This window comes from Rhagoletis pomonella, unplaced genomic scaffold (genome assembly GCF_013731165.1).
Source record: "Rhagoletis pomonella isolate Grant_MI unplaced genomic scaffold, Rhpom_1.0 Rhpom_scaffold_00003, whole genome shotgun sequence".
Taxonomy (NCBI): Eukaryota; Metazoa; Arthropoda; class Insecta; order Diptera; family Tephritidae; genus Rhagoletis; species Rhagoletis pomonella.
In genome coordinates, this window is record NW_023458557.1 from 78,708,671 (window position 1) to 78,728,083 (window position 19,413).

The following is a 19,413-nucleotide window of genomic DNA, read 5'->3' on the forward strand; positions in this document are numbered from 1 at the left end:
AAATATTGGGCCAAATTTAACTCGGGAAAAATAACTGTTATTTTCGGTCCTTGGAATATTGTGCAAGTGCACAGACGTACATGTAACCAGTCACAGAAGAAAGCATTAAAAATGAGTTATAAAAACTAAAATCGAAAAACGCTGATGACGTGACAAATTCCGAAACAACCAAAAGAATGAGAATGAAGAATTCTTTCAAAAAAAAAATAAAACAATTTTTAAACAACGATTGTGCCATGATGCTAGATTATGAAGATGAAAGTCAAGAGGATACATCCGACATTTGCAGCCCCGATGAAATTCTCAAAAAGTAATTATTGCACCGCAATAAAAATAAACAAATATAACTGAAAGTCCTCTCAACTGGTGCATTGTTAATCGAAAAGAATTTACAATTTCGCCAAGTTTCACGTTTTTCGCCTCGAGCGTGTTGTTATATAGTGGCACAAGTTTGATTTACGGCCCTTCAAAAAGTTTTTATTAAGTACAATGTACCAATTTTTAAATTCAAGTACTAAAAAAACATTCTGCCTTATCCTGGGTTTCACCCGAAAAAAATTCATGAATACATGAAAACCAAAAGTGAAAAGTGCACCGGTTGGGGCAAAATGAAACCCATGATAAGCCTGATTCAGTCTTATCATGAGTTTAATTTTCGCCGAACCGGTTCACTTTTCACTTTTGGTTTTCATGTATTTACTATGGGCGGATGTAAAATTTTCGGGTGAATTTTTTTCGGGTGAAACCCAGGATAAGGCAGAATGTTTTTTTAGTACTTGAATTTAAAAATTGGTACATTGTACTTAATAAAAACTTTTTGAAGGGCCGTAAATCAAACTTGTGCCACTATATAACAACAAGCCTGATTCAGTCTTATCATGAGTTTAATTTTCGCCGAACCGGTTCACTTTTCACTTTTGGTTTTCATGTACATATTTAGTATGGGCGGATAAGGCAGACTATTAAAAATTATTAACCTTTCCATTTTTTATTTACCCAAATCACCTAATTTACACACCTAAATTATTTCTTAAAAATACATGACATCCACATTCGCATCCGCATCCGCGGATGTTAGCTTTAAAACATCCGCATCCGCATTCGCATTCGCCTCCGCGGATGTCTAAACTTCCACATTCGCAACATCCCTAGATTATAAGATGACGATGATTTGCGAAACAAAAATGCCAATTTAAAAATTTTTATTGGCACACTTGAAATTCATTCTGAAATTGTTATACATAAACGTGAAGAAATTAATATATGTTTGTATATGTATATTCGTGAATAGTACTTTAGAAAAATATTCAACCAATATTTAATTATTATTAAATAATAGGACGTGCGAATAAACTTGTTAGATGACTGTGTATGGTGCTACGGAGCGTATACGTTACATACACAACTACGGGTATATGGGTAGGAGTGGTTATTTTTATTTTTTTTAGTATATCTTTTTTAAGTTTTCATTTAAATACAATTTCGTTAAGGAATCTTGCTCTTTATGCAAAAATGAAGATATTTCATTGTCTAAGATATGTGTGCCACCACACGTTTTTGTCGAAAAATGTAACAACTCGTGAGATATGGTAACTTTGACTTCTGGAACTCTCAGTATACTGTTTATGGGCTTATTCTGAACCTTTTTATTTATTTATTTATTTTATTTTTTATGCCTTAGATTCAGGGGTGTACGGCGAACTTTTTCGTTTACTTGTAAGGTGGTACAGTCTAATGTACACAAGTTAATTTAGTAAATAACTATGTGAAATGGTTTTTTATTGCTTCTCTTTCCAAGCATGCACAAGCAAGATTTCGAAAATGTCTCACAGAGCAGTATTAGCAGCAATGCGCCACCAACTATCACGCCAACTAAAGAGTTTCACGAATTTAACAATACCACAGATGTTACCTGTCCAAGCTTGGAAACACCTGTCGATCAAAATATTATACAATCTACTTTGGTACGTAAATACGAGCATACAAAGTCCGGTGCATAGGTGCAACATTTTTTTTTAAGCAAAAAAAATATGTCTTTAATGCAGCCAAAGGCGCGTCCAGCTTCTGCACTGACGAGCAACAACTATTCTAGTCTTCCATGTTGCGGTGCGCGCTCCACATCATTGGATGGCAAAACGACGCGTGGCGTTAGCTGTAATGGTGAACGCAACAAGTTGGGCATCGATATAAGCGCGGTACATAATGCGGTATTACGTGGCGGATTGGCAAAATTACCAGGTAACAAAGGGACAATTAATTTGTCTTACATTTTTTTTAAATACCCCACACCTTCCACTCTAGAGCCAATTTTAAATGAGCATCCCGTTACTATATACCCCGGCCGTTATTCACCACCAACCGAGAACAAACGGAACCCTAATCGTCCAACGCGCATATTATCCTCTGTAGAGAAACACAAAGAAGTTTGCCACATACTTAATCCCTTGTCATCGATTTCCTCGTCATCCTCCTCGTCAAGTTCGAATTGTATGGGCCTGATGGATGGCGGTAAAGTGACGGAAATGCCGCATAATATTATGAAAAAGCCATATATACGTAAGGACAAAGTTACAAATGAATTTAGTTTAGTAAGTGAAGATGAATTCTCGGACGATTCGATTGAGGAGCAATCATTATCGCCAATTACATCACACTCCTCACCGCATAAACAAAGTGGCATTGCGTGGGAGATACATTTTAAGAGCAGTAAAAAGAAGTTGAAAAATTCATCGAAGAAAAAGCCACCACGTAAACATGTAATTTCAAGCAAAAGTTCTTCTTCTTAAATGAATAACACTTTCACACACCACTTTTCGATCTCTTCCAGGCCGCCGATTGTATTGTCAAAACGGAAAATGGTGGCTATCCTCTACCCATAGTGACTAGTGACTCTTATTATTCCAAAGATATTGAACGCGCTCATCGGCGAGAACCGATTGTCATAGATGCCTTGGATGGAGCAGATCAATGTTCAGCAGCCTCAGCGGATATTTTAAATCACTGCATGTACCGTCATACAAATATGTTGGGCAAAGGTACATTCATAATACGGCGGACCACAAAGAAACTACCAACAACAATGGATATATTCCGCAATGAAAGCGCAGAATTAGATAATATGCACGCATGCGATCAAAGTGACTATGAAGAGTTTTCCTCAATGGAAGGTCATGAGAACTGTAAGCCGAGCGACACATTGAGTTCCAGCTCTAGACTTAGTATGGAATTGGTAGCACCACTGGGACCACCATTGCCATCGCCGAGGTAAATAAGTTGCTTATTAACAAAGAACTGATTTATCTTACATTTTGAAAACAATTTTAAATAATTTGTAGAGATCGACTTTCTTTAAATCTTGAACCACAATTACCAAATATTTTTACCAAAGAAATATTGGCTGTGCACAAAGGAGATCGCTCATCTTCCGAAGGTTGACGCAACTTCTGAATTTTAAATGAGTTGGGTTAAATGAAATTTATTTATATTTTACAGAGCTTTTGGCACCTATTAAAAAGACATCGCTTAAAAGAGAAACTAAAAGACGCAGCACCGATTCTATTAATACGAAGTCTTCCAGCTACGAAGAAGCCGACGATAATGAACCTAACGAAAGTGCTATTTTGTTTTCGAACAAAAATAGTTTCGACGCTTGCAATATGTACGCTTATAAAAACGATGCCGCAAGCTGTTTGAAAGGGCAAGAATTTGCAGGTGAGAGAGGGGGAATATTTTAAGCCGGTAAGAACATTTTAAACAGGGAATGTTGGTAATATTGGGTGTGACATTCGACCTAAGTCCTACTGAGTGGCAGGATACGACCGTTTACCAATAGTAGTAGCGACTGTTTAGAGCAGCCAGTTCGTTATAGAGTTCATCTAGTGATGTGCTCATCAAAAGTAGGTTGTCAACGGGTAGTAGCGGCGGCGGTTATCATCGTATGGCACATATCGTGTGGCATTTTGTGGCATTTTAACCTGATGCCAGGTCTAACACACTGATACAAGCACGGACACAGGGTGGGCAGCTCCACAGACACCGCGCTGTGTGCCCTGAATACGGAAATACAAAGTTACTTTGAATGTATAGAGGCAGTGCCGTTTGCCCTCTTTGCCATCGAGGAGGCTTTCGACAACACATCTAATGTGGGCGTCGGTCGATCGGGCACTCGAGAAACGCTATGTGCAGCCTACCATTCGCAAATGGAATCGGTGACAGCGTAGTACAATTTCAAATAATAAAAGGTTGCCCGTAGGAAGGGTTGCTGTCTCCTCTCCTGGGTAGTCTAGTTGTGAGCGAACTCGATCATATACTCACTGACAATGGCGTCCGCTGTCAAGCGAATGCGGATGATTTTATTGATTATTGCTAGAGGGGTGCTCGCAAGTACTCTCTGCGACATCGCTCAAAGAGGACTTAATTAGCAAAAATTTGTGATGTGGGTCTTAATATTAATCCCTCTAAGATAGCTGTTGTTCCTTTCACCAGAAAAAGAAGGAGGAACTTAGCCTTTGATGGGGTCGCGGTAAATGTGGCACTTATCTGGGACTCCAAATTCCTGTGGAGGACTCATGTTCAATCCTGGTGATGCATCCTAAGGATCTTAAGACGCATAGGTATACCATGATAGTATGACCAATAGCAAACTGTTGAGCAGTGCTTTGGGTATCCAGGACTACTATGGCAACGGTAAGGCAGTCCCTAACAAATATTCAACGTCTGACATGTGTTTGCTTCAGCGGGAGCTATACGGACATGTCCGACGGCACCGCTGGAGGTAATTCTTGAACTCCAGCCATTACATCTTACAAAGACAAGATAGGCTCCTAACTTATATTAGTTCTGTTCTCCAGAAACGATATGCATATATTAGTAGTTTTCTAAAGAAGCTTTAAGGTTGATATATACAGCAGACGACCTGACATACAGATGGCACTAAGGCCCATGGGGCTATTGGAGCAGGCGGAGCTTATGGGTCTGTCATTCTTCGAGGTCAAATACTCATTGATTCTGGTGTCTATAGAGAAGCTTAACGCCCTTGCTGAGAACAATGCTAACCAACTGCCGATCAGTTAGCCAAAATGGCTGCTACCTCGACCCCGATAGAACGTTGAGCGCTAAGAAAGGTAAATACCAGACTAAGGGAATTACATTGGCTAATACCTATGGGTCCTCGTCGAGCTAAGAGCTTACTAGCTGGTATATATAAAGACTAATCATAAACCACTACAATAAGAAGACAGAGGTGCATAGGACACCGAAGACCAAGAGAAGATCACATACACTTTCTTCCCCCGTGATCTATTCTGAAATGGGTAATCTTCAGGGCTACATATATGCAGTGTTTTGATGAGATAAGGGCTGAATCATAGAAATATTGGGAAAATTGAGCAAATGTAGCGCCTGGTCTTATGAAATAACTCGAGCTTTTCGTAACTTTGAGTTCCAAGAGCTGCCTTTTTGATTTTTTCAAAATACAACCCCAAAAAAAATTCTTACTGAGCGCAGCGCTAACCGAAACCATAAGGTATATCTTAAAGTATCCGACAGTTTAAGAAGGCTGTGATATGGACAACTGCGTTATTCGACGGCCGAAAATGGTCTCCATTTCATTAACTGACGTCCAATGATCCGAATGGAATTGTTCAGAAATTCCTGACTGTAAAAATTTCAGACCAAACCCACAAACTGATGGACAGAAATTGGATTGGAAGTAGGCAATAGTAGATTCAAATAATGAAGGGATTAAGTTTGTTAATTGCTGATATTACTTGCTTGTGGAGGTCTCCATTTCGAAAAGATCGGCTTATGAATTACTTACCATTCGAATATATAGTTTGGTCATCTTTCAACCTTTCGCAGATTTGCGCCCGTCCACAACAACGACTCCACATACCGATCTCGCACCAACACTTGAGGAGGAGGAGGAGCAATATAGTGATTTTAGCTATAGTGGTGCACCTGTTAAGCAACATGAAAAAATCGATAGCGATATAAACGCGCTACTGCGCGGAGATATCGCTGCGGTACGTATCGTTGAAGGCGGTGCGCATCCTAAACGTCCACTCGAATTTCGTCCCGGTGTGCATAAGTCGGAGAGTGCAAAGGAGATGTTATTGTCTCAAAGTGCATTCGGTCCATTGCCGCCATCGCCACCTTCATCCAATCCAGACTTATTTGTGAGTATAATTATTGAGTGTTTTATGTATTACATAGAACATCCGCCATAATTTGCATTTCCCCCTTATTACTAGGACTACGATGCTCTACCACTGCCACCATCTCCGAAGGATGCACTTCTAGCTAGCGAGGGTAATCGCAGTCTTGTGAAAAGCTATAAAAAGACGACAGCTGCTGAAATTCATACGCCTTCCTCATTGGGCGATGAACGTCGGAATCGTGACAATATGAACGCTTTGCGTTATCTAAGCAACGATTTGCCGCCACCGCCACCACTACCACCGCCCGCATTTGAGAATATGGCACCGATTGTGCCACCACATCGTGGACATTCGGTGAATACGATGAAATCTTGGTCCATCGATTCACATTATAAGAAGAAATCACCGAAAATGTTAGGTTATGGTAGTGGCATTACAACGCCAACGGGCTCCCAATACGATGGTTCGTACTCAACGAAACGTTACGTTAACTATGGCACCAAACGGAGCCTGAAGCAGTCGCCACGCGAAGAATTGCGTTTGCAAACTTCATGCAGTCTGCCGGAGACACCAATTTTTGCACGAGGGTAAGTGAAGGGAACGGAGTAGACGATATTGAACATATACATATGTAAATTTATTTCGTCCTTATCTTAACAGAAGCTGTGACATACCACGCACACCCTTTAGACGGCAACCGGAAAGTAGCATAAGTGGTTCCCGCACAGCACCACGCTCCAGCACATCACACAGTATTAATATGGGTAATACAATGGGTGGCATTTCGGGTGGTAAGTGTTGGTTATTTAAACATTAGTGAGAGATTTACTAACTTCAGCCTCCTCCAGGTGGTAACACATTCGGTGCTGGCATGTGCCGCCAACGTTCCATGAATCATGCGCTTGCCTCCAATGAGATGCTGCGCTTGGCCGGTGCACCAGCACGTGGCTGGTATCCAAAACAACGTACTATGCGTCCAGCATCGACTGAGAATATTGATCGCTTGAGTTCATCGCGTGTCTGGGATAGTGCAGCTGGTATGTCTGGTACCGGACACTCAAGGAAACCATTGACGCTGCCACCCAACTTAACGCCATCATTTTTGAATAAGTCACCACGAGAAGCTTTACGACGCGTTACTAGTCTCTTGATAGCGAAAAAGAGTAAGTATACGAGTCATAATTAGAAATCAGGATAATTAGAATGAAGGACTTTTGCAATCAAAGCTTTGCTCCAAAGCCTTAAGAGCTTTCTGGCCTAAATGTATGCTTTAATATTGACACTGAATTAATGAAACCTGCTAAGTAGAGATTTAAGCATAAGATTTAGATTAAGATTAGTACAACGATGAAGGTAAAATAAATATGTAGATGAAGCAAAGGATAACGGCAAAAAAATAAAAATAAAGATTTGTAGATTAAATAAGATTCGATTTAGAGGAGGGAGCAGACCACCTAATTACCGCGATCGAAACTATCTATTATAATAAACCTCTATTCAATTGATCAATTCTTTGATCCACGTATTGCTAAGAAAGCTCGTGTGGTCCTTTGGGTGAATGCCATTTAGGTCGTGTGCTTCTGGGTATCGTCATCCTACGAAGTGAAGGCTGGTCCTGTTGAGAGCTTCACAGTGACACATATTGCGCTGTTTCCTGTTCTTCTTTGCAAAACCTACACCGGTCAGAGTTAACAATTCCTAAGTTTGACAAGTGTTTCATTACCTTACAGTGGCCAGCAAGAAAGCCTGTAACAATTCTTACTTTATGCCTACTGAGGTATAGGAGTTCTTCGGTTCTCCTTGTTGATATATACGAAATAAAGGACTTGGCCTGTCTATTACCTTCCGCATTTGTCCAGTAATGTTGCGCTTCTTTCTTTATCTAGATATAGTAATTTCGCTCTCCATGGGAGACCAGTAGAGGATCCTGGGCCTATGAATCCCTGTGTAGCCCCTTTTCTGGCGAGAATATCTGCCAATGACTCCACTGTGTCCCGGTACCCACATAAATACCTTACTAAATACCCAGCTTTGAGGTGACCTCGTACGCTTAAAGAGCAAGCAGTGCCGTTCTGCTGTCTGAGTGTATGTAAATGTGTTTTTGGTTACTCCACTTTCTACATACTGCCTCCGACATAACTCAATGGCATGAACCTTGCCTCACAGATAAAGTTGCCTTACCCTATGCTGGTGAAAAGGAGCCGTCTGGGTTGTAGGCCGAAAACTCCTACTCCGACGCCGTGGTCTTGGAGCCGTCAGTAAACCAGATGTGGCTGTCCTTCCGGGGTTTAGGTCGCTCGTTATCCCAGTTGCCGCTATCGGGGAAAAATACCCCGAAAATTTTTGGAAGTTAAATTTCGGAAGGCACAGGTCTACAAAGCTTATGTGCAGCCCGTCTTCTTGTTTTATAACCCTGATGGTGGAAGGGTGTATACACTTCTTGTCCTCTACATTGTCCCCTGAGATGCTGCAAACAGTAGACCCTTTTTCTTGATTACAATGTGTAGGGGAGGCAGGTCAAGAAGTACCTCGACAGCCGCAGTTGGTATTGTTCTCATCGCGCCAGTGATGCCCACGCAGGCCAGTCGTTGTGGACTTCACTTCTGCCATCTTCCACCAAACGGGTGCAGCATAAGTAAGAATGTTTTTGGAGATGCCATCATACATCCACCTGGCCAGTTTAGGTCTGATGCCGCAGTCCCCAACCCTAGCCTAATTTTTTTTTATACAATACCTCAAGGTATTTTTTTTTATATGAATTTTTTAACTTAAAAAAAATATTGCAAACTCCAAATTAAAAATAAATTCAAATCAAATTCAAAATCGTTCAACGTAACTTATGTATTTAAAAAAATTTTTTAGTATTAACTTTTAAACGAGACCAGAACCATTTTTGTAACTATAATAGTTGTTGGGATACTCAAAAAATAAACTTTTTAAGTTTACGACATACAAAAATACGACACTTACGACACCGTTGGAATCCCCCATATGGCAATATAATAATAATATACATATGTAAGTATGTTAAAGAAATAAACTGTGTTTCAAAAGTTTTAAACCAGAAATTAAGATAGCAGTATTATTGATTGAAAGTTGAAAAATGAAATTATAGTATAACCATTATAATGACTTGATCTTCTATTTTATTAATTTTAGTCTTGATTTTTAAGTAATTCTATGGAAATTTTTTATTTTATTTCAGAAAATACTAAAGAGCGCAAGGGCAAGCCATATTCGGATACCACACTTGATGGAAATTTGACTTTCGATCAAGACACTCGTGAGTATTTACTATACTCTAATATGCCGAAATATTTATCTAAATGTGTATATTTATTAAAATAGCACTCCCGCCGCCCAAAGACAGTTCGCGGAATTTCAACAATACGTCACAGAAGCCTCAGAAGAAAAAAGGCCTTTTTAAAAGCTTATGGAAGAAAACAAAACACTTTTCGTTAGATCAATAAGTAACAATAATAGTACACAAATAAACTGTAACAATACAGAATTTTTACACATTTAGCACACAAAATCCTCCTACCCATCCATCCAAAGAGCCACACAATCAACCACACAACTACACAGTCACACGTACATACATACTCACATTCAAACATAACCATATTTATGTAAGAGAGTTGCACATTACCGATTATCATCTACATACATATTTATTATCGTTATATACTCACAGTTAGCATAGGTAAGTTATAGTCGTTGATATGATGCTCATAATTAGGTACTATATACATACATACAGACGGACAGACAGACAGACAGACAGACAGACATGCATACTTTAAAGTTTAAACAGAAAGCATTATTAAATGCTATGCCAGGCAAATTTTTACATAACATAAATATACATACACACTTAAATACACGCATACATACAGACATAAGTATTATTGCCGGAATAAAAGCATCAATACATAAAATTATGAGTACATTAAATGAAAATGAAAGTAATTAAAATAATAATATGAACACAGAGTATAGAAATGCACAAAGCCGCAAAACTAAAGACTGAATTTAAAAAAGGAACAAAAATTAATTATTGATAAATCAAATATAAGACACAACTCAGTTCAGCTTCACATAACTAAAACTGAAAACAAACAAAAAAAAAATATTACATATAAAACAATATCTTCTCATTTTTTAAGAGTTAACGAAAATAAAAATAAATACAAAATGTTCAGACTTGCACGAATCTAATAAAAACTAATAAAACTTTCGTCAAACAACTTTGGTACCAGCAACTATGTACGTAGAACTTACAGCCAAAATTCCGAGACTTACTTGTGTAAATTGACTGTAACTAATTAGAATTTAGCCATACATTGAAGAAGAAGAAGAAGAAGAAGAAGAAGAAGAACAGGAACAAAAGCCAGCAAACATTAGAGGCAAAACTGCCTAGTCATAAAATGAAGATTTTTTTTTTTTTAGAATAATGTACTTATTTTCTACACTCTTCCAACCTACATTGTAGTGACAACAACTACACTAGAAATACATACATACATACTTACATACTTACGAACGTGTGTTGGGTTATATTTACTATTTAGTGAACGAATACTTTTAGCATTTGAATGCATGTTTTCGTATAGTCTTTACTTTAGTTTTTTAAGTACATATACGAAAGTATTTTGAGAAAAAAAAAAAAGAAAGTATATTTTGAAAAAGGTCAATCCTCTTTTAAGCAATATTTGGCTATCTTTCATATTGTATGTACTATGAGACCGATAAAATACAAGTATGTAATATCCTTCATTTATTTAAAGTATACCTATGTATGTATTATTAGACATTTTTATAAAGCAAATAAAGTTAGCAAGAAAACAAAAGCAGTTAGTAGGAAAGCACCAAATTGTAAAATCACTCAAATTAACTTATTTTTATGAACGTTAGATGTTCTTCTACAACTTAATACTGAGAAAACTTAGGTCATGTTTACAGCTATCAACGAATGGAAATAAGGACGACCTGCAATGCCTGCAAGTAGTTTGTCAGGCACTTAAAAGAAATATGTACATATGTCCATACATATACTCTAATCATTCAAGCTCATTTGGAGAATGACGAGGATTTTATAAAGTACTTATGATAATTACAGGTAAAGCAAAAAAACTATAAAAATCGTCCACAAATAAAGAAATCGTCATCTGATTGTCCATTTCGCGTACAGATGGGAGCAACTGATTAAAAAAAAAATTTAAGCAGAGTCCAATAATAACTGTTTGATATGATTTTTGGAGATTGAAAAAGTTGACCATAGATCGAAGAATATTTTTATGTTCTTAATTATGAGTTATTGGTTGCGTTCGCCACATACAATTTTTTAATAGTTTTCCTAGTCTTTACAAGTTGGCGTTCGATAATGACTAAAAATTATCTATCACTCAAAAGATGAGAGAGCAAACGTTCATTTCGCGCTGGAAAAACTTAAGTTATCTAAAATTATCCAACACGAAAACAGCGGTCGAAAATCCAGCAAGAGTTACTCAAAATATCAGAGAAAGAAAAAATTCCCTCTCAAGTTGAGAAACTTGCAATTTTCTGTACGAATGTAAATTTGCAGGAATTTGCAAGTTGCCTTGCCAGCTGGTGTCCACGGTTGCATTTCAAACCTAATCAATTTTTATACAATTTTTTAAATTCTCTTAGATGTACAAAAAACGGGGGTGATCAGAAATATAGGCCAGCTCTCTTCTACATTCATCCACTAGTTGAGGTCTAACAGAGGTTTCGGCATAGAAAACGCTTGCATATTTAGTCTGGTTGGCGAAAAAATAACTTTAGGTTATATTGCTCAACTAAAATCTCTGCGCTAACCGCGCATTCCATCCTTGATCCATCAGTAAAAACATTTAAGCCATGCAAGAACTGGACCTTTTCTAGAGCCCGGTCAATGCGGCTTGGGAATTTCGTGCAGGGCTTGTGGTGAACCCAGGTCTTCGACAGGATGCAGACAGTGGGCATCGCTTTAATTTCAGGCGGTAATTCGTTTAGGCCGGAACTGTGTCCGAACGGTCGTTTCTCCCATAGCCCAAAGGCACGCAGTCTGATGGCGCTGTTAGCAGCTGAGTTTTATATAAAGATATCTATCGGTAATAAATCAAGGACGTTGAAAATATTCTTTCGGCCAGGATCCCATTGCACCTGTTACGCCAATGGCTGGTGACCTCTGGATTCTAATTAGCTGTTTAGCTACGTAATCCTTAGTAAGGGCTGGCCACCAAACCAACGCTCCATGAGATAGTAAGGCTTGGACCATGAACCAAAAAGACAAGATCACGCGGGCAGGAGACTAGCCCGTTAGAATCTCATTTAGGAAAAAAGTTGAACGATTTTGACATTAGCCGTTTGTTTACATTTCTTCGTTGTTTCATTTTCGCTTGTGACAGCGTGTGTACACATAAGATAAAGAATAATTTAACACAACGGCACACTGTGTTCGCGGTTTTCTCCGTTCTCTTCGTTGTTTACTTCTTACAACAAAGATGGCGTCGAGATTTCGGCAGCTAGAAAACAACTTTTTTCGTTCTTTCCTTCCCGCGTGATCTTGTGTCTTTCGTTCATGGGCTTGGACTATAGCTGTGTACATCCAGTGCACAATGGCTGCCAGTTAAGTTTGCAATTCGGAATAATGGTCTTATTATGACAACTTAACGTAACTTACGGCTCTCTCTTAAAAATTCTGTTAAATGGGTGTTGCTTATAATTGAACAGCCGAAACTTAACGTAACTTAATGCCACGTCGAAATCTGTTTCATTTTGATTCTCTAAGTGCTACGTTCAGTTAAGTTAAGTTGCCATAATCAGGCTTTAAATCCAAGGTAATTCATTTTTTTTTACCAGATCCAGTTCTGTTCCTTGGAACCTTGGCTCAGTAAACTTAGGTAATTGTTTTATTTGGGAAGAGCATATGGTCAGTTCTTGGTCGGCCACTGTGGTGTAGTGGTAAGCAGTGCGCGCTTTCACTCATCAGCACCTGGGTTCAAGCTTTTTTCTTAACAGCGGTCGTCCCTCGGCAGGCAATGGCAAACCTCCGAGTGTATTTCTGCCATGAAAAAGAGCTTCTCAAAAAAATACAATCGCCGTTCGGAGTCGGCGTAAAACTGTAGGTCCCTCAGCTTTGTGTGACGTCATCAAGGCGCACGCCACAAGTCGGAGGAGAAAGTCGGCCAAACACTAACATATGTGTAAGCGCCAATATATTATTATTATTATACGGTCAGTTTTCTCAGAATTTACAAGAGAACAATTTAAAGCGCATAAATCTACTGTCTTTAGAGCCCCTCTCGTAATTTCACTTATCATCGAAGGAGACTGACCGTATACCAGCATTGCCACATCGTCAGCGCAAGCCACTGTCTTGATTCTCTGAGTCTAGCTTTACCAATAGTTTGTTCATGTTATAAGTTACGGGGTTTGAAGCTGTACATTTCAGATTTATTTTCTTTGTCATCACCTGAAAATTAATCCACTTCCACTCGTCATTCGGGTTGTTATGGAAATATAACGAATTAACACAATTTACTTTTTATATGGAAGACAACCCTAGCATCTTCGACAAAAGAATCTAAAAGATCAACGGTAATTTTTAGCCATTTGGAACTCTTCTTTATTCTACTAGAGTTTAATGGGCGGCAAAACTGCATACTCAGAATCTTTCTCGAAAGCTCGAAATTTGTACCAAGTTTTTTTTTTTAATATTGCACAAAGCTTGAAACTTGGATTCACACAAGTTTTATTAAAGAATTAACTATAGTTTTATAAAAAAATTATCAAAATTAAATAACAAAAATATGTTAAAACTTGTCAAAACGTGGTGCGGCCGTAAGTTGTTCAACCACTGTATATATCTGCACTCTGCATATATGGTTGCACCAATAGTTTCCGGTGCATTCGTTGGATGTTGTTGTTATTGTAGCGGCAACTTAAGCCTGCTTATAATCGGTTAATTCTTCAATCGTTGTCGTCAAGTTCAACTAGGACAGCAAAGGTGCCGGACCAAAAGGAGGGAGTCGTTAGTTGAGTTGGGAATATGAAGAGGTAATTTGTGACGTGAGGAATCTTCCCATGCATTCACTGGTCACCAACAGTGGTCTCTGTGTTGCCAGTGACCACTGGATTATCAATCGGCGCCCACCAGCAATCAACGTGGCTGTGAGCCTACGCGACAATTATGAGATAAACAACTTTCCTCCTCAAGTCGCTTAATAAACCGCGTTTCGGCCATCGCTTGACATGTTTGTCTTACCCTGTCGACAGAATAAACCAAAACCAACTCAACCATACTTCATTCGGACAAGTAAACCGTGTCAGTAGAAAATTCTTTGCCATATTTTCCAAACGATGCATAAATTCTAGCTCTTAAATACTTATTTTCTAATCAAACTATTTTGGCAACGATAAATGACGATTCAAGTCGGCTAACAATATTCCTCAATCTTTTTTTTTCTAAATAACTATAAGTTACAAACTTGCTTTCCAAATTAACAAAACTACTTTTAATATTCCACTTCTGAAGCTTGTGAGTCGCATGAACTGGATTAAAATCATTGCCAGACCTGGTGAATAAAATTTACTAAGGGGACAATTAAGCTACAATAAATTTAATGGCTCGATTATGGATAGCAACCCAACCTCAGTTGGGCAACGCAACTCGAATTAAAATTTTTATTATGTATAGCAACTATATAGTTAAGTGCTATAAAGTAGAAGATAATAGAATTTCAAGGTGCCAGCAATCAAGACTGGAGTGTAAACAGGCTGCAGAAACAGTTTAAAAAATAAACAAATTTTCTCAATCGAAATTTCCCCGACAACTCAGTTGCCAGATTTCTGTTGCTAGTTGCCATCCGTAATATCATTTCAGCCAATGGGAACGCAACTGAAGTTCGGTTGCAATCCGTAATCGATCCATAAATCTCCTCTCACAAGATAAGATCATTTTTCCAAATGAGCTTTTTTTCTTTAAACAAAAACTACTAGAACGTGTCCCAAAGCAGTACGATTGCACCCGTATTACATAGCAGTTATAGTAAGTGGAAAAGCTTCAAGGATTTCAAAAAGCACTCCTGAATGTACACAGAGTAAAATTCATCGACACATTAGTATTAGTACACATGTATGTACATAGTAAACACATACAGCAAAGATCATATTGCTATATATATATATAGTACATGCATACGTACATATACGAGTACAATGTCAGTGTCACTGTGCTCAACTTTTTTGGAACACGAAATCCATGGTCCTGTCCTCATTTTCCGTGGCGATAATTGCATCGTCTTAATATAATAATTGAATATTTAATAAGAATAAAGTTTTAATTACTTATACATACTGATTCCGCTCGATTGCATTTTTATTTCATTTTTTTTGTTTGTTATTTGTTTACTAATAATCCTAATAATATGTTAATTTAACTTGTGCCAGGTTTGTGAACAAAATATGGCCCAGGGTAAAGGGTAAAAAAAAAAAACAGGAATAAGAGTCTCAAGTGTTCACAACGGTCCGGTCAAACAAGATACATACGTCACTACAGCACGAGTACATCTTCAATACATAAATATTATGACAAAAAATAAATTGCATTTAAAATTTTGTATATAAACAATAATTTAATATTCGGCATACAAACTTTTGGAGCAGCAATTTCAAATTTCGGTTAGCCGTGTTAATGGTGATGTTGTTGCCTACCATAACACGATAGCTGCGTCATAATTAATTATAAACAGCGCCAAGAATTTCAAAAGTTATGCTACATAACTGTATTCATCCCCAGAATTAGGAGTTCGCTCAATGTATTGTTTATCAATTAACGATTCGATGCATTTTTTTATCATTGAAATACTCGGTGTAAAGCTTACTTTCGACTGCGATAAAATCTGTAAGAGAAATGGGTTTATTATTCATTGCAACAGAGTATTGAGAAAGTCAAGAGTAACCTCCCCCCTAAAACTATTTTTATCTTTTGAACTCAAATGCAGTATTATAATCAAATAAGTATCTCTGATGAGCACATAAATTCTGATAAACATTCAGATTATTTTTAGCTTTGCAATCAGTCCGAAAATTTTGTAAGTGATTTAATCATGGGGTGGCAATAATAAATACAAACAAACTTTTCAGTCTACTCACCTCTTGTATGAGTGCATTGTGCTTCAAAACTTTGCGAGATTTCATAATACGCACGATTGCTGCTTGCAGATATAGTTTCCTGTCCTCGTCCACCGCACTGATTGTATGTTCAATCTGCTAAAATATTACAAAAATATTTAGTAGTATTTATATAAATAAAACTTGTTTTTGATGCATCTCTTACTTCTTGTGGCGTTTCCTTTTGCATAGCAGATGTTATTTTGAATTTTGTTCGCTTATTCGAGTAATCGAAATTCAATTCGATTTTTGTATTGCCTTCTAAAACTTCTGAACTAGCATTAAGCAATTTCGACTCCAGCAGGGATTGTAAATGCTTCTGAAACGTTTCACCATTCAGTTGTAGCGTGGTTTGTATATCCTTGCAAGTAAGCGAATCACATGATTCGAATAACAATAGCATGGCCATTTGGTAGGTTTGCATGGTTACGATGTAAGTTTTCTTCAGATAGCCAAGTTTCAGTTCGCCATGGCACATATGATGTAGCCACGTCAGTTTCCGGCCATTAAATGAATTGTGATAGAATGTTTCAAACTGTAAAATAAATTGTATAAAAGGGGTAATTTACAAATTTGTAATAAAATTGCATAATAATAAATTAATATGCCATACCATTCTGATCGATTTTTCGAATTCCTGAGGCACCGCAAAAGGTATCACAACCTGTGTGGGTCCCAATGGCCATGCGCCAGCTTGAAGCACTTTGATGGATAAATTAATGCCTGTGGCGAAATTAAAAAAGGAGTGTTTAAAAATGTAATATTTGTCTTAACGAGTTAGTTGAACGCACACCCAAAATAAAGGTGAATATTCGGCACTTACCTAAATCAATGTTTTCCTGTTTCAAATGATTGTTAAATTTATTATTCAAATCCACCGAAAGCGAGATATCCGTAAACATACGATGTAGCTTATTTGTAAATTCATAACCACAAGCTTGCTGTGGAAATGAAAAAAATAGTATCAATTAAATAAATGTGTAACTAAGTCATATTTGAGTTATCTATTTCACCTTCAATCTATTGATCATTGCTTCCTCCGCATCCATGCTCTGAGATTGCTCGTGAATTAGTCTAAATTGTTTACAAGAAAACCTCATTATGGTTCCGATTTGTCTCCTTTTTTTAACTCACCTTTTTGCCAACAGTCTACTATAGAATTTTTGATAGACATCTTTGTCTTCGATGTACTTAAAAATAGTTATATTGTTGGTGAGTTTTTGGTCGATTTCCGCCTCGGTAGTCTTGGATTTTTTCAGCAACGTATCACAGTACTTCGCAACATACTCAGCACTTCTGCAAGGTTGTCGGTCGCTTGGGCGGCGATTGATGACACTCGCACATGCCTTATCCAAAGCACTTAGAAATAATGAATCGTTCTCGAATACATCAGCAATAAGCTCCTGATACTTGTGATGTACTTTTAGCATATTCTCCACAAATTGTATATGAATATTTTCGCCCGACAGTGTTGAAATAGTCTCTAGTCCTTCGTTTTTGATGTGATCTAAGAATGTTTGGATTAGCTGCCCTTTCAGATTATCCGGTATCGGTTTTAATATTATGTACATATTGCGCAAGTCTTTGCGTTTTTCTTGCGATACCATATCTTTGCATTCGGAGTATAGAAAATCAAGCCGCTGATTTACAAACCGATCCTCACATTGTTTACGCAGTTTGGACAATGAGCTATAGAAAAGATTCGTCCGAAATAATTATAGATACTTGATAGTATGTATCTAAAAAAAATATTTACCTGGTGTGCAGGAACTTTTGTGCACGATTACTTTCATCGTATAATATCTTTATGACCTCCTCCATATACTGACTCACAGTACACGTCTGCAATAGCTTCGATGCCTCACTATCATAATATTCTCCGCTAGCCACAAGTAGTGGGCTTTCAAAGAGTTCTTGATACAACTTAAGTGAGCCATTCTTTTTATAGTCCTGGACTTGCACAAAACTGTGGATTACACCGTTAATTATCTTCACTCGAGTGGTGTTAATTTCTGGACTGCCACAACGATCTGCCTTAATTCCTTCCAAAATATGTTTGACCAATTCGCCACTGAGTGACTTTATCATATAAATGCGCCAAATGTCGAGACCCAGCTCGCCAATTTCCATTTGTTCCAGCGTTTCGGTGGACAAATTGCCATATACCACTTCAGCATCGGAGATTTTTTGTTTCTTAATATGCTGTTGGTTTAGGTAACTGAAATAAACAAAATAAGTGAGTATCACTCTGTGTAATTGTGGTGGAAATATGCTACTTACGAATACAAATTATCTAAGTACTTGACACCCTGACTATATTCGGACCACGCATCATAATAACGTTGCAATAGATCAGGTTCACCATCTTTTTCACTTGATGAACCGCACGAACCAGGTGCTACTCTTGTTGCCAACATATTTTGCACATGATTTTCCAAAAACTGTTTTGTCTCGTAATACAGCTTATCAGCGAATGGCTCTGGATGCGCCACACACAACGTGTAGACATCACTAAATGTTGGAAGGAAAAAATTAAAAATTTTTTATTGTTAAAAATTCACTCCGCGGATGTATTCATGTTGAATAAGAAATACTCACCTGAATCGGGTACTCCAATCTGTGCGATTAACATTGCCCAGGGTTATGACCGCTTCAGCGGTGCTCCTCAGATTTGGCCAAATTTCATTGAAATCTACACTCTTCGGGGTCAAGGACATGCTGGCTGTTTTGCTATTTAATGCAACTGCAACAAATAGTGGAAAGCAGACAGAATAAGCAATGAGTATGCCAAAATATGAAAATGTCGAGCAACGAGCGTGTTGGGTGGTGGAGTGCAGGCAGTGATGGCATTAAACACGAAAACCCGACAGAACAGCTGTCGTGATGCAATATTTTAACGTTTTGTGAATTGTTAAGCACTTTTAGCGCATTCTTCAGAACTTTTGGAATACTTCAATAGCGATAAATCTGCGTTTTATTATTTTTAATCAATCATAAATTACCTGCAAAACTTCACTCCGTAACGATAAACGTCCTCCTTGGTCTTGTTCTTCTGCTATTCATGCCAGCATTCACG

At 37.9% G+C, this 19,413-nt stretch overlaps 4 protein-coding genes across 5 annotated transcripts in view; 2 read left to right on the forward strand and 2 right to left on the reverse strand.

Annotated features, from left to right (window-relative positions):
* Positions 1 to 1,159, forward strand: part of LOC118734930 — a 7,962-nt gene extending 6,803 nt beyond the window's left edge. The window contains exon 4 of the mRNA XM_036464528.1: positions 1,153 to 1,159. Coding sequence (XP_036320421.1) covers positions 1,153 to 1,159 — 7 coding nt within the window. The remainder of the gene's footprint in view (positions 1 to 1,152) is intronic.
* LOC118735589 (homer protein homolog 2-like) overlaps positions 1 to 15,890 on the reverse strand; it is a 54,702-nt gene extending 38,812 nt beyond the window's left edge. The window contains exon 1 of the mRNA XM_036465419.1: positions 15,820 to 15,890. Coding sequence (XP_036321312.1) covers positions 15,820 to 15,881 — 62 coding nt within the window. The 5' untranslated portion in view covers positions 15,882 to 15,890. The remainder of the gene's footprint in view (positions 1 to 15,819) is intronic.
* On the forward strand, positions 1,799 to 11,394 carry LOC118735584 (the record flags this gene model as incomplete). Its single annotated transcript, XM_036465406.1, is given in 12 exon segments — positions 1,799 to 1,964; positions 2,046 to 2,238; positions 2,302 to 2,756; positions 2,828 to 3,264; positions 3,336 to 3,430; positions 3,493 to 3,711; positions 5,860 to 6,176; positions 6,252 to 6,745; positions 6,819 to 6,949; positions 7,007 to 7,321; positions 9,364 to 9,441; positions 9,507 to 11,394. Coding segments are annotated over 12 exon segments (3,022 nt in total), but the record flags the coding sequence as incomplete, so codon positions are not given.
* Positions 15,773 to 19,413, reverse strand: LOC118735585 (cullin-2). Of its 2 annotated transcripts, none has more exons than XM_036465410.1 (11): positions 19,340 to 19,413; positions 18,936 to 19,080; positions 18,618 to 18,848; positions 18,094 to 18,555; positions 17,472 to 18,026; positions 17,351 to 17,411; positions 17,161 to 17,278; positions 16,951 to 17,060; positions 16,504 to 16,872; positions 16,320 to 16,433; positions 15,773 to 16,066 (listed from the first exon to the last, which is right to left on the reverse strand). In XM_036465410.1, the coding sequence occupies exons 2-11, from the start codon at positions 19,052 to 19,054 to the stop codon at positions 15,935 to 15,937; spliced, it is 2,271 nt and encodes a 756-aa protein (XP_036321303.1). In that variant the 5' UTR covers positions 19,055 to 19,080; positions 19,340 to 19,413; the 3' UTR covers positions 15,773 to 15,934. The 2 variants fall into 2 exon arrangements, with proteins under 2 accessions (XP_036321303.1, XP_036321302.1); XM_036465409.1 differs by having other exon boundaries at positions 16,320 to 16,436.

Coding starts and splice junctions, on each gene's coding strand:
- LOC118735585 (XM_036465409.1), bottom strand. CDS start 19,054: ATGTCCTTGACCCCGAAGAGTGTAGATTTCAATGAAATTTGGCCAAAT. Junction 18,849..18,935: donor GATTGGAGTACCCGATTCAG/GTGAGTATTTCT, acceptor TCCAACATTTAG/TGATGTCTACACGTTGTGTG. Junction 17,061..17,160: donor ACAGGAAAACATTGATTTAG/GTAAGTGCCGAA, acceptor ATTTCGCCACAG/GCATTAATTTATCCATCAAA.